Below are 15,397 nucleotides of genomic sequence, written 5' to 3'. Positions count from 1 at the left end.
CTCTGTGTTCTCTGGCTTGTGACATTGCTCTTTGTTGCTTTATCTTGGTCTTCCTTGCTGGATTGTCTCTATCATTATCTATATCATTTCCTTTCACTATGTATGTCCCCAGAAGCTTTATCCTGGATTCTCTCGTCTCTTTTATTTTTTATACTTACATACTTTTATACTTACTTTTATACTCAGTGACTGCATCATATATCATAGGATTAATAATCATCTTTTTTTGTAGATTCCTAGGTCTGTATGTCCAGCCTTAGTCTGTTTCCCTAGCTCTAGGCACCAGATGCCTATTGAGTGTTTTGAACTATATGATCTATTGGCTGAAATTCAATATGTCCAAAACAGAACTTGTTTTCTCACCTTCCCTCTCCCACTCTACCATTATCATTCTAGTAACCTAGCTCTTTAACCTTGATATTATTCTCAATGTCTCATTCACCACAATACCAATCAGCTGCTAGCTCCATAACTTATCTATACCCCGTTTCTCCACTCACATCTCAAAATCTTATCACCTCTCATTCAGATTAGCGATAGACTGATGCCCCAGGTTCAAGTCTTCTCATTCCAATCTGTTTCACACAGTTGTCAGAGCAATTTTCCTAAAGTGAAAGCTTAGCAGTGGTATTTTTTACTCATTAATTAATAGGGACTCCTTGTTACCTTTAGCATGAAATGTAAAACCCCTCTGACACTTACAGCTCTTTACATTCTGGCCCCTTCCTGCCCTTACTACATACTAATTCCCTGCATGCACTCTATACTCAAATTAAACTAAACTTGTAACACTCCGTCACTTGTCTCAGTACATTTCTGTTGGATGTACCTTCATTCCTGTAATGAAAATGAAGTAATTCCTCACTTCTGCTTCTTAGAGACTCTGCTATCCTTTAAGACTCAGCTGAAGTTCCATCATCTGTCTTTTCCGGTTCCCCGGCTGCTGTACCTCTCTTTCCATTTCCTTACAAAGGTTATTTTGTATGTATTTTATATGTGTTCATATATGTGCAAGTTGTTTTTTCAGTTAGAATTTAATCTCCTTGAGGGCATTGTATACCTGGTATACAAGTACCTGGTATATAGTGGGTACTTAATAATGCTTATTGATTGATAGATTAGCTTCATTTAGAATACTCATTTTGGGGAAAAAATAGCATTCAGTCCATCCTGCATCAGAAAAATGCATGATGTGCATTTGACACTAGCCTTAGTGTCAAAAAATCTGGATTGTGATCCTGCCTCCTCCTCCTCTTCCTCCTGCTAGCTTCCCAGATTTTGACATTTCAGTGCTCCATGCTCAGTCTTTCTTATCTGCAAAATACAGAGGATGCACAGTCAACCCTCACAAAATTGTGGGGAGAATCAAATAAGATAACATCTATACAGTACTGAGTGACCATCAAGTGTCATGTCACGTGAGCTCTTATTAGTTGCCTTTTTTCAATTTAGAACTCCACAATGTAAGTGCTTGCTAATGGCATGAAGATCCCAAGCTACAGTCATTTGACAGCTGTCATTTCTTTTGTTTTTAAGTTTCTCTGGCAGCATACAAGTGGTTGGTTTGTTACCTACTACGAGAGAGTTATGAAAAATTAAATCAGGAAAGAAAATCTGGAAGTGGTGATTTTGAAGCAAGAAACAACTGCCAGGTACTAATCTGGTAACTTTTTAAGCTTTTGATTCCTTTTCCCCCCCAGTTTTTAGCTGCTTATGCCTCCTAGCAATATAACTTTAAGTTGACATAATGTACTGACTCAGTTTTCATTATTTTCTATTGTTTGGAAAGCTTCATGTGAGAGTCTTTAGTTCTGCAGTTTGTTGGAGGGAATTAACAGTTTGTAGTCTTGTGGTTAGAGTCGTGATCTGGGAATCAGGAAATCTGTCTTCATTTCCCAGATTTGCCCCTGACTCATCAGGGATTAAGTGGTTTATTCCAGGTCACACATCCTCACTGTTTGTTTTTCTTTTATAAAATGAGGATGTAGTCAAATGTTGTCTGTTCTAATAGAGGAGAAAATGTGGTGTGAATCATTCACATTGGTTTAGATTGTGATTTTCTTTTATTTGGGGCTGTATGTTTCTTGAATCTTGATTTTTCATAGTACAAAAATGTTGGTTAAAAAGTATGGGACACAAAATTTACTATAAATAAATGTTCTCTCTAAACACAAATAATGTATGCCTATGTAAAAATACATGATCCTATAGAAAGTATTATATGTCTTCTTACTTGTAACTATACTGTAAACAAATGGTGTGTCTTGCATATATATCAGTGCATTTAATATATGTGTATATGTATTATTTATATGCATATCTATAATCCCCCCATATACATATTATGTATATCATCACCCTTTCTGTCCTAGACACTTTCTTTGTGCCTTTTGCTAACCTTGTCATGATTTAAACAAATCTACCTACATTCTCAGGGGGCAGCTGCGAAGAGCAGTGGTTAGAGCCTGGCATCAGGAACACTCATCTTTATGATTTCAAATCCAGCCTCAGACACTTACTGGCTCTGTGACTCTGGGATAATCACTTAACTGTGTTTACCTCAGTTTCCTCATCTATAAAATGAGTTGAAGAAGGAAATAGCAAACCCCTCCTATATCTTTGCCAAGAAAACTCCAAATGGAGTCAAGAAGAATTGGACATGACTGAAATGATTTATAACAACAACAATAACAACAAACCTACTTTCTCAAATACTTAATTCTTCACATTAGCTATAACCTCAGTTCCTCTGAGGATATCACATCCTTGCCAATCCTCTCTACTGCAGATAACCTCTTCCATTTTCTTCCAAATTACAAGGTTATGAGGGAGGGCCAAAGGTTAATTAAACCTTTGCTACTTTTCATTCTTCCCATATGCAGTCATTTGGCAAGTTCTGTGATTTCTACTTATGTCATCTCACATCTTTTCTCTTTTATCTCTTCTTGCTACCATCATACTAATTCAGAATTTAATGGGATTACCCAATTTAGAATTGGAAGGGGTTTTAGAGATGATCTAATTTAATCTCCTCATTTGGCAGTTGAGGATTTTCATGACTTCTTTTAAAAATTATTTTTTATTTTTAACATTCTTTTAAAATTTTCAGTTCTAAATTCTCTCCCTTTTTCCCACCCTTCTCTCACCTATTGAGAAGACAAGCAAAATGATATCAATTATGCATATAAAATCATCCAAAACATTTCCATATTAGCCATATTGCAAAAATAATAAAAAAACAAGAAAATTATACTTTATTTTACACTCAGAGTTTATCAGTTCTCTGTTTAAAGGTAAATAATTTTTTTTTCATGAATCTTTGTAATTACTTGAATCATTGCACTGAACAGAGTAGACAAGTTTTTTTTAATAGTTGATCATCATTACAACTATTACTATGTATAATGCCAGTTCTTCTCATTCCCAGTTCTTCTCACTTCACTTTGCATCAATTCATGTAGTAGGTCTTGCCATGTTTTTATGAATCCAACCCCTTCATCATTTCTTACAATACAGCAGTACTCCATCACATAATAAATAACTTGTTCAACCATTCCCCAATTTATGAGCAGTTCCTCAATTTCCAATACTTTGTCTCTACAAAAAACAGCTAGTTTAAATATTTTTAAACCTGCTAACAATATCTGGTTTGACTCTCCATTTCTCTTTGGTGTATTCACTCCCCTTTCTGAGAAGTCAGGGAGGTCGTGATCACCTCCTTTTTGGGGTTCTCGCCTCCCTGAGAAGTCAGGGAGGGTGTGACCATCTGTGTTCTAAAACAAAAGAAAGTGGGAGTTGTAGAGGGCTGAAACTCTGAAAAGGTGTACTTAAGACTCAGTATGATTGATATAATCTTGCAACAAGATATTAACTCAGTGGAATTGAGGAGATAATTGTTCCCTAGTGACATAATGATTGGCTTATACTCAGTATGATAAATTGATGCAATTGCAATAGAGTATTTAAGAGGTCAGAGTCAGACCAAAATGAGATGTGCAGACTGTTGACTGCTGACTGACTGACTGACTGACTGAGACTGCTGGTGCAGACTAGGAGAGTGAGAGTGTTCTGTAACTTTAAATACTCCAGTACAATCATGTCACTACCTCACACAGAGCATGCCCAACCACACTTGAGCATGCGCCAACTTGTCAAGGGAGCCATCACATCACCTTATTACCTTAAGTATGTGTACTTGACTAGAGTGAATACATCAATAGCTAGAGAATTATTACCTCATCAACTATACTGAATCTTAAGTATACCTTTTCAGAGTTCCAATCCTCTACAAAAGTCCTTTTCCTTTTTCTTTGATCTCTTTGAGATTCAGACATAGTAGTGATATTTCTGGGTCAAAGGATATCCTTTGATATGCACAGTTGTAAAGTCCTTTGGGTAGAGTTCCCTATTGTTCTCAAGAACAGTTGGACCAGTGTACAACTTCACCAACAGTTTATTAATGTATCTGTTTCCTATGATCCCCTCAGTATTTGTCATTTTCAGTAGTTGTAAGGAGATACTTTAGACTTATTCTTGATTTGCATTTCTTTTTCATGTGCCTCTAAATAGCTTGGTTTTCTTCTTCTGAAAACTGTCTATTCAAATCCTTTGATCATATATCACATAGGGAATAGCTCTTATTAATTTTGCTTTAAAATTATTTAATAATGCTTCATTGTCTATGGTACATTTTAGCAAAGTGTAATTTCTCTACTTATGTCATTTAATTAGATCTATTTTTGCTTTTGCTTTGTCTGACATCATGATTGCTATCCTTGCCTTTTTTTTTTTTTTACTTCAGTTGACTTATAATGATTTTGCTTCAGCCTTTTATTTTAACTCTCTGTCTTTTATAAACAGCATGTTGTTGGATTCTGGTTTCTAATCTATTTTGCTATCTATTTCCATTTTATAAGTGAGCTCATCCATTCACATTTACAGTTATGTATTTCATTCCATTCTATTTTCTTCTGTTTCATTTTCTTTCTCTCATTTTGTAAGCTCCATTACAGGGCCACTGATTGCCAGGGTCATACATATCAATCTTCTCTCGAAACACATGAAGATGAGTTGATGTTGAGGTGCCAAACAGCTTTTCTTTATTGGTAATCTCAGCAGAGGTTAGCAGGAAACAAGAGCAAGTGTATGTATATCTCTGTGTCTCTCTGCATCCCTGAATCTCTCTACATCTCTGCCTCTCTTTACTTCTCTTCATATTTTTATTTTCCTATAGCAAAGCTGGCCATTTGTATTTACTCTCCTCTGGGATTACCCCGTGCCTAGCCCACTCAACACTGTGTAGGTAGATGTGCAGAAGGGATACACCTGGAGTTAGTGCTACAGCCTAAGAAGAGGATACACCCCTTTCCATCTCAAGGTAACACCTGTAAGACACAACCTCCTGCCTCAGAGACCAAGCCCTTTTTTACCTCCTGGGTCCACCCTACCAGCTGATGTGGCATACATGGCAATTCTCAGAAGGGAAGTTCCTAACATCATTTGATCTTCTCTCTCCTGAAAATTCTGTTTTGCTTCTGACCTTTGACTCTTATCTTATTCTCTTCACTTCCTGTTTCTCTACTGAATAAGATAGATTTTCATACCTAACTGAATATGTGTCTGTGTGTCTATGGGTATTTATGTGTGTGTGTATCCTTTCTCTCCTAGAACCAGTTCTGATGAGAGCAAGGTTCAAGCATTACTGGTCAATTCCTCTTTCCCCCATTTGCCCCTCCATTATATACCGTTGGGTATCTCTTTTATATAAGTGGAAAATTTTTTCCTCATTTTACCTTTCCTTTTTCCTTCCTCCCAGTACATCTCTTTTTCTTATACCCTATCATTTCTTTTTCTTTTATGAGATCATCATATTTGAATTATTTCTTTAAGCTGTATCCAATTTTCTCCTTTGACTATAATGTTCCTGGAGATTATTGTTTGGAATCTTTTTCTGGGGGTGATGAGTAAATTCTTTCCCTTTCTTTATCTTCTGCTTCTAGGGTATTAGGGCAGTTTTCCTTGATAACTTCTTAAAATATAAAGTCTTGACTTTTTTATCATGGCTTTCAAATAGACCAATTATTCTTAGATGATCTCTCTTTAATCTATTTTCCACATCAGATTTTTTTTAATGAGATATTTCACATTTTCTTCTATTTTTCATTCTTTTGACATTGCTTTTTTTCCTTGATTTCTTATAGAGAGAATGGCTTTCAATTGTCCAGTTATAATTTTTAAGGAATTCAAAATACCTTTGGTACCTTCTTTTCCATTTGACTTCTAATTTAGGAGTTCTTTTGTTCAATGAATGATTCTGCCTCTTTTTCCATTTGACCAATTCTGTTTTTTAAGGTGCTATTTTCTTTCACTATTTTTTGAATTTCTTTTACTGAGCTGTTAATACTCTTTTCATAAGAGAATATCTTGAATTGTCCTCATTTCTTTTTTCCAATTTTTCCTCTAGTGTGCTTATCTCTTTAAGGCTTCCAGGAATTCTTGTTGGGCTTCAATTAGCATTTACTTTGAGGTTTTGCTTATAATGGTTTTCACATTGGTGTTATTTGGTGGTTATATCTTGATGTTCTTGCCACTGTAGTGGCCTTTTATGCTCCTTCATTTTTGATTGTTGTTTGTTTCTTTTCCCATCCTATTTCTTAACTTTGAATTTTATATTAAAGTTGGGTTCTGCTCACCTGAAAAATCTAATTCTAAGAGCCTGCAGATTTTCAGTACTTCCCAATCCTTGGTGAAATATGTAGTCTCTCCTGGTTTATGTTATGGTCTTTCTCCCCCAGTAAGAGCCTTTGCAGATGCAACCCCCTTTGTTTTAATACTTTGCCCAAGGCCCTTACTTCCTTCTGATTTCACCCCCCTTTCCCCTTCCTCCAAACTCCTTTTTGTCCTAAAACTATGATCCAGAACTAAATAAGGACAATAGACATACCACCATGTGCCACCTTCACCCAATGTTTGCAAAAGACCCCTTGCAATCTTTCTGTTAGTCTGACCCCCATACTGTCTCTGTCCTGAGAGCTCCTGCCACTGATGCAGCAGCCTCCAAAGGCCCACCTCTTGGGCTGTGACCATTTGTCCTCTGGCCAGCCCCCCCAAATTCTGTGTTACGGACCTTTTCCCCTGACCTCCTTAGTTGTCTTAAGGTGGAAAAATGCCTCACTGAATTTTTTTGTTTGTTTGTTTCTCCAAAGTTTGATTTAAGAAGTTATTTTTGCCTCTTCATCTACTATTTCCTCCATGATTTCAGGTTTCAGTATTTCTAACATACTTATTGATCTCAAAGTTTTTCCATTTCCTATAATCTTACATAGTCCCATAGTCTTACAATTCCAATTGTAACAGCAGATATGTCCATCCTGCTTTACCTTCACTGGCCTTGGGCTTCATCCTTACTCATAACTGCTCCACTTTTTATCTTTTCCTCTTTCCCACTTCTTTACTTTTGCTAAACTTGGTCTTTAGTTTCACTATGATCTATCCCATTAGAAACTCAGAGTTTCTCCATGTGGTGGCCAGTCTCCTGGTGAACAGCTTCTCTGTACTTAGCTATGCTAGTCCTCAGAGGGCACATGAATGGATCTTTGTCCAACCCCTCCCCCCCAGACAATTTTCCAATGGGACTAATGTATCTCAATTTTTGCCCCCAATCATTCATTATTAAATGTTTGGTAAATTTTATCTTCTTTCCTGAGAGTCATTATAATGGGATTATACTTGACTTCAAACTCAATGAAAACACACTTGGAAATTGAATTCAGAAAGAAGCTGGAGCTTATTCTTTTCAGGTCTCTGTATTCAGAAATTTCCCTCCTCACACACTTTGCTGGGAACAAAGTGAAACAGACTTATCTTCTTTATCTTCCTTTAATTGGAAGTCCCAGAAAGTCCAAACACCTATGCAGGGCAGAGATCCTGATTCTTGTGATGGCTCTGCTTCACATATGATGCTGGGTGATCCTGGGCAAGTCTACTTAAACTCTAAACCCCAGCTTCCATCTCTGTAAATGGGAATATTCATAATTATACTACCTAATTCATAGGAAACTCAATCCAAGCAGAAAGGAACTCCTTAGTAAACAGTGTTCATGAATCACTCTAGCTTTCAAAACTCTTCACCTGATGAACAGTCTCCTTGTGATTATCTTGTCGGCATTTAGCCAACCTGATCCTCTAAGGACTCAGGTATAATCTTTCACCAAGTCTCTCCTAGAGACTTTTCCAGAACCTCCAGGAGTTGTATTCATTTGAGAAGACCTTCAGAAATCCAGACCCCCCTCTCCACTGTGATTCAGTGTTAAAGGAAAACTTTAGAAAATGATCTCTGGCATATTTTGGGTGAAATGATTCATTTTATAGACCAACCTGAGAACTGAATCAGTTTTTACAATTATTTTTTCTAGGAGAAAATACATTCTTCAATCAACTTTTAAATAACATTTAGATTATAATTAATACCTTGTAGACCCACTTCATAGGATTGTTGTGAGGTTTCTATGAGAGTATCTATGTGATATGCATTGTAAATTTTAAAGTGTTATATGTTTGTCATCATTATTATTCCATAAAATTCTTCTTGGAGAATTATGAGAAAAAAATTTTGAACCTGGAAGTATTACACTTGAATGTGGATTATTATGTCAGTATTCAATGTGATTTACATGATATTAATTAGTTCTTTCAAAGTTACATTGGAAAATTTAGTATTAACTAAGAATAAATAGCGTCATTCCTTAAGGTGTTAGTATGCTTTTCCCCTTTTAAAAGATTATATTTTATAAAAACAAAATAGTACAACTGAAGGTTTATTTTACAGATTTATTTCCCCTTAAATTTTCTCAGGTGAATATTACCAGCCAGTAATTTTTAAATATCCTTAATTGGAATTTTGGATAAATGTTCTTTTAGAATCACCAACTCAGAAGAAAGATCACTGATCTTTAGGGCTTTAAATGAATATTAGCACATATTCAAATCCTAATCCAGCCTTGAGATTTGTCTTTGACAATCCCAACTTGCCCTTTTTTGTATCTTCTCTCCTCCAAAACCATGGTGACAGTTTTCCTCAGTTCCTCCAAGTTATTTTTAATCCCAATCTCAGAAAAATTGTCCTATAGGATTTGATCAACTCATTCACATTAATTAAAAAGATTATTGATAGGGTTAATGTGTTTTCCCTACCAGTATTTCTAACAAATGAGAAATCCTTAAGTCTGAAGAATGAAATTTTATAGCATTTCAGGTATCAGGCAAATGAGTTTGGAATAAATTTTTTTGGGGGGGGCAGGCAGTGTTTTCTGGAACACTTAAAATTAAATTACATAGTTAGCTGCTTACTCAAAAGACATCTCTAATCAAAGCAATGTTAGAATTATCATGTGATTATAATTTCAGGGTATTGTAAAACTCTGAGAAAGTAGTTCTTCAGTTTTTAAGAAGTGGTACTTATATTTCTTTTTAGTCAGATCTTTTTTTTTAATTGAGGTTCTTTTTTCAGTCATTTATTATGCTGACTTTTTATTACATCCTTACATTTAAGTTAATTAGCATACTGTAGTGTTTCTATTACTTTTTTTTTTTTAATGTTTAACTGTATCTCTTAGGCCAACTTCTGATACTAGGTCATTGTATCCTAGTTATTCTTTGACTGAACTCTATGAAGTGTCTCTTCTTCAAATCAATAGCACATACATTTTAGTCCATATATGGCTTTTTCTTCTCTATCATGAACTCCATGATGAAACATGATCACTTGCTCTGACAGTTCCTATTATTTTTCTTTTGGCAACTACTTCCTCGGTTTGGTCAGAGTCAGAACCAGATAGTAGTTCCTCTTGTTTCTTTGCTTTTTGAAAAAGAAAATTATGATCATCATCATCATTTTCATTATCATCATCTACATATTATAGATGTGCCAGCTTTCTCAGTCTCATAAAATTAAATATAAAGAACAGAATAGAAATTATCTCATTAATTATTGGGTCAGTTCCATGAAGAGAGGAAATTGAGGCCAGAAAAAGAACAATAGAATAGTGAGGACAAAGAATATTTATGAGCAATGAATCAGCAGAGATATGGAATTACAGATTATGATCAGAGAGGGCAATTACAGAAATAAAGGTTATAGAAGTGACATGGTTTGGGGTGGTAGAAAAGTAGATCTCTTAAGACATGAGCAGTTCTATCAGTGGCTATAATATGGGAGTTGAGAAAAATTAATGATTTTGGAGGATTTTATTTTCAGGGAAATATTAAAGTAAGATATTAAAGCCACCAAAAATTAGGACATATGTTGGAGAAGAGGGGAAGACTGTGAAGCAAGAGTAGAACTTGAGAAAAGAGGCCCAGTAACTAGTAAACCAGTATGTGATAACAGGAAGATTTAGGTTGGATGATACAGAAAGTTGGAATGAAGATTTTAGGATCATGGGTTCATAAATATAAAACTTAGGTAGAAAGGACCATAGCGATCATCCAGTCCAAGTCATTTCTCCTTGTATTACTGACTTTGGTCAATACAGACTTTGGTGTCTAAGATCTTTCCCTCTACTCCTGACTTCGTATACTAAATTTGCCACATTTTAGATCATTCCTTGTTCTTTTGAAATGTTTACATTATATGTGAGTGCTTGCATGTGTTTATACATGTATATATTGGTATTATGTATATGTGTGTATGTGTATAAGTATTTCTGCTAGGTCACTTTAACGTGCAATTGGTCACTTGGTCTTTTTGATCCTTTGCATATATTTCCAATAAGAAGTTTTCAAACATTCTCCAGGCATCCTGTGGTCTGTTTACTTTTTTAAAGTACTACTCTTAGTTTTGTTCTTGACTGCTGCTAGCATGATGTCGTAGTTCAACTAAGTAACTGCTTGATAGATTCCTTTGGCTTTCTGGGGCCCATGAAAGTTTTGGAAAAGTTACTCATCATTTACCAGAGCTCAAAACTGTTTCATTTCAGTTAGAAGTGTTTTTAGCATCTCTTCTAAACACATTTCTTAGAGTATGTTTCCAAAGTCTTCCTCAGTTATCACAAATGAATTTTATATCAGATCTCCCCTAAAGCCTTCCTCTTGCCTATTTGCCATTGCCTAAATCCATTCCTTTATCTGCCACATCATATTTAGTTCCTGAGACATTCCCTCCCACCATCTCAAATGTTAACTTCTGGAAAGCTTGTCTCATACCATCAGCTCCTCTCATTCTCTTCCCTGAGACTCTCTTTTCCTTTCTTATGTACTTATCATGTTAGAATCTGTAATATAACCACTCATGTACATATTTCATTTTCCCAATTACACTGTGTGCTCTTGGAGGGCCAGGACCATTTCTTATTTATATTTGTATCTCGGGGTCTATGAATTATACAGAAGTAGGGAATGGACTTGTGATTTCACTGGGATAGAGAACTCCCAAATGAGAAAGCTCCTTTTATGGATGTAGGTCAGCACCTTCTCTTCAGTTTAGGGTCCTTAAGGTTGGCTGAATCACTGGGAGGTTAAGTGACGGGCCTAGAGTCACATAGTAAATGTCAAAGGCATCACTCAAACCTTGGTTTCTCTGGGCTCCAGATCAGGTCGTGATCTTCTTCCACTCTACTCATGATAGGTACTTTATATGTTTGGTAAATGAATGCAGTTAAAGTCCTTCTTATGTGATTTCCCCCCCCCCCCCAAGGCCTACTACTGCCATTCCCTCGCTCTTGTCTTCATTGAGCACACAGTGTTACAGAGGTATCATGAATATACACACCAGTCCAGCATACCAGCTCCTCTTCAGCTGGTCCTGAGTCGTCTCAGTGCTTTGTATGGACTCTGGTCTCTAAGTCAGCACATGGGAGTGCTCTATCAAGGTGAGAGGCTTTCTTTTATTATATGACAAAAGCAGCAAGATATATGAGGTTTTTTTGTTGTTGTTTTATTTTGTTTTTGCAAAAGAGAAATGTCCCCATTGAAAGGGAAACCAGCAGTATCCATTTTTGTTTAAGTCCATGTTACCCACTCACATTTTAGCTTTCTCTCAATTAGATACTTAGATATGGAGCATTAGTGTAATAAAATTATAATTATATTCTAAAAATAACCAAGCAGCAAGAGTAGGAGGCAAATCAGAGTGAGATTTAAATTCTAATAGATAAGTGGAAAATCTCCTTACACTATACATTCTTGTACGTTGAAATTATTAGCCTATTCAAGAGACATATAAAATTTTCTTGTGGTCTATCCCAATCTACTTGGAATTTTATTACCTCAAATAGTTTACCCTCTTTTGTAGTCATCAAGCTATTACTGTATGTTTCTTTAAAATAATTTATGAAAAGTTAATAGAATTAAGGGCAGGATTGTTTCTAAAAGGATTTCATAGTTTATGGTTCTTCTAAGGAATGCTCATTTATTATTTTTTTCCTGAAATCCTCTTTAGTTTTTTTTTATACCAAAAAAATGTGTTTAAAATAAAACCCCTTACCTGTATGTGCCAAAATGTTTGTGGCAGCCCTGTTTGTAGTGGCCAGAAGCTGGAAAATGAATGGATGCCCATCAATTGGAGAATGGTTGAGTAAATTGTGGTATATGAATGTTATGGAATATTATTGTTCTGTAAGAAATGACCAGCAGGACGAATACAGAGAGGCTTGGAGAGACTTACATGAACTGATGCTGAGTGAAATGAGCAGAACCAGGAAATCATTATATGCCTCAACAGCGATACTGTATGAGGATGTATTCTGATGGAAGTGGATTTCATCAACAAAGACCAGATCCAACCGAGTTTCAATTGATCAAGGATGGACAGAAGCAGCTACACCCAAAGAAAGAACACTAGGAAATGAATGTAAACAGCTTGCATTTTTGTTCTTCTTCCAGGGTTATTTATACCTTCTAAATCCAATTCTCCATGAGCAACAAGAAAACTGTTCGGTTCTGCACACATATATTGTATCTAGGATATACTGTAACCTATTTAACATGTATAGGACGGCTTGCCATCTTTGGGGAGAGGGCGGAGGGAGGGAGGGGAAAAATCGGAACAGAAGTGAGTGCAAGGGATAATGTTGTAAAAAACTACCCTGGCATAGGTTCTGTCAATAAAAAGTTATTAAAAAATAAATAAATAAAATAAAATAAAACCCCTTAATAAGACACATATTATATGTGTGCATCATGTGCCCTGTTAACAGTCTGCTGAAGTCTATGGACCCCTTCTCAGAATAATGATTAGATGCATAAAATAAAATACCTATGATTGCCAGATAAATAAAATATATTGAAATTCTGTTTACATATATATGTGTATATATGTAAATATATGTAAAATTATATATGTATATTATATATATATTTATATGCATATGTAAATACGTGTAAAATTACATATATATGTATACATATGCACATATCAAGTTCACAGACCCTAAGTTAAGAATCTCTCATTTTGATTTTCATAGCCTTGAGGAGGAACTGTTGTTGGAAAAGAACAATGAACTAGGAATCAGGAAACCTAGATTTTAATCCAGGCTTTGGGACCAAATTATTCAACCTTTTTCATCTTATGAAAAATAGAAATGGTAAATCTGCCTTACATCCTTCAGAGGTTTTTGTGAGGTTCAATTGGAATACCAGATATGAAAATGTAAAGCAGTATAAAAATAGAAGAAGTTATTGATATTGTTTCTAATGAATCAAAGACAGGTTAAATTATGGGGAAAATGAAGCTGATTACTGGGTCTGAGAAAAAACATTTTGCAGAATAAATAGTCCTTTTATAGGCCTAATAATTTGGAAAATTATCTTCAAGGTCACATTAATATTTAAAAACTACCCTTAATTTAGGATCCAGGACAGTTTTTAAAATGTGTTCCATTCTCATCTGTGTTACTATATGTGTATGTATGCTATATATATTTGCAGATGGATATTTTTCTGGTGAACAAGCAGGTAAAGTGATAAAGAATGCTATTTTGGACCTGTGAGCAAAGGTGAGTCCAATTAACTTCTAGTGCTGAGTATTAATAACATTATGTGGTAAATGGTAGTCAAACGGAACTCTAAATTCACCAGAACTTTTCTACACATTTAACTTTTAAGGAAAATCAACAACAAAACTACACAAAACAATTTTAAATCAGTAGTTGAGTCACATAACTAATGTTCATAGAATGCTCATACATTTATAGACTATTAGGCCCTTAGAACAAAGGCTGAGGACCTTTTAAGGATATTTGAAACTTAGAATTTCAAAATGGGAAGGGTTCGTAGAACATTAGCTACCAGAGCTAGAGAGGAACTCTTTAAGGTCATCTGGTACAATCTTCCTCATTTACAGACCTGAGGCCCAGAGAAATAAATGAATGTGCCCTGGGTCATTCAAAGTGGCCAGCAACAGATCTGAAGCTGAAATCCAAGTCTCCCAGGTCCTAGTCGGGTACTCTTTAGGGATAATGAGGAAACTGAGATTATTTTCAGATCAAAGTCCTACATTGTCTGCATTAACTATTAGCCATCACAGGATGGTAGGATTGGAAAAGATTTTAAGAGATTGTGTAGCCCAACCTTCTCTTGTATAGAAGAAGGAATAAGGTTTAGAATGAAGAGATTATTTAGTCACAGGGACTCAGAAATTTCATAGCAAAGACACAATTTTAACACAGGTAGGTATACAAATTCTGTCTTCAGCATTCTTATTGCTATATGTTGCTTCCTTTCCCCCCTCCAGTTATGGTTAATTGATACTCTTTTGATGTCATATCTTCAGGTACTTTATTTAATTCTCAAAATTAAATTATTTTTACTATACTTTGAGCTGAGACAGGAAAAAAAAATGTATTAATTTATGTTTAAAGATTTTAAGCACAGTTTTGAAACAAGGGTTTCAATAAGCCCCAAAATTTGTTTAACCAAAACATCCAATTTTCAGAATAAGTTTTTACTGTATTACTATTTTATTCTGATGAATAAAAGTGAAAATTAAACATCTACCAATACAATTTGATGCCATTTTAAAGGTTCATTGGCAAGATAACATGCAAGTTTTTCATTTCTTTGAAGTTGTTATCATGAAAATAAACAAAGATTTCTTTGTGTTCAGTTTATACCTGGATCCCAAACACGAATAAATATTTGTGTACTATTCATGATGGTAAAGAATATGCCACTTGGCTAAATATAGATTTTACTTATTTCTCAAATCATTAAAAAAAATTCTGTATAGCCTATACTTAATAAGAAAATGTTAATGAAAAAACTTTAAATTGAAGGAATAGTCAAAACACAATTTTTTATAGTAAACATACAATTTTAGATGTCTTATGAAATTACTTTTTGGTTAACATTTATGCTTTTGTTTTTCTTAAAAAATATTTCATTTTAGAATCCCAGCCTATAT

At 35.0% G+C, this 15,397-nt stretch overlaps 1 protein-coding gene across 1 annotated transcript in view; it reads left to right on the top strand.

Moving 5' to 3' along the window:
- The window catches only part of LOC100926515 (peroxisomal acyl-coenzyme A oxidase 3-like), an 85,980-nt gene that overhangs the window by 65,714 nt on the left and 4,869 nt on the right, over positions 1 to 15,397 (top strand). The window contains 3 exon segments of the mRNA XM_031942373.1: positions 1,537 to 1,652; positions 11,693 to 11,867; positions 13,924 to 13,991. Of these exon segments, the coding sequence (XP_031798233.1) occupies positions 1,537 to 1,652; positions 11,693 to 11,867; positions 13,924 to 13,991 (359 nt within the window).

The sequence above is a fragment of the Sarcophilus harrisii genome, chromosome 6 (genome assembly GCF_902635505.1).
Source record: "Sarcophilus harrisii chromosome 6, mSarHar1.11, whole genome shotgun sequence".
NCBI lineage: Eukaryota > Metazoa > Chordata > Mammalia > Dasyuromorphia > Dasyuridae > Sarcophilus > Sarcophilus harrisii.
This window is presented reverse-complemented; position numbering and strand designations above follow the sequence as displayed.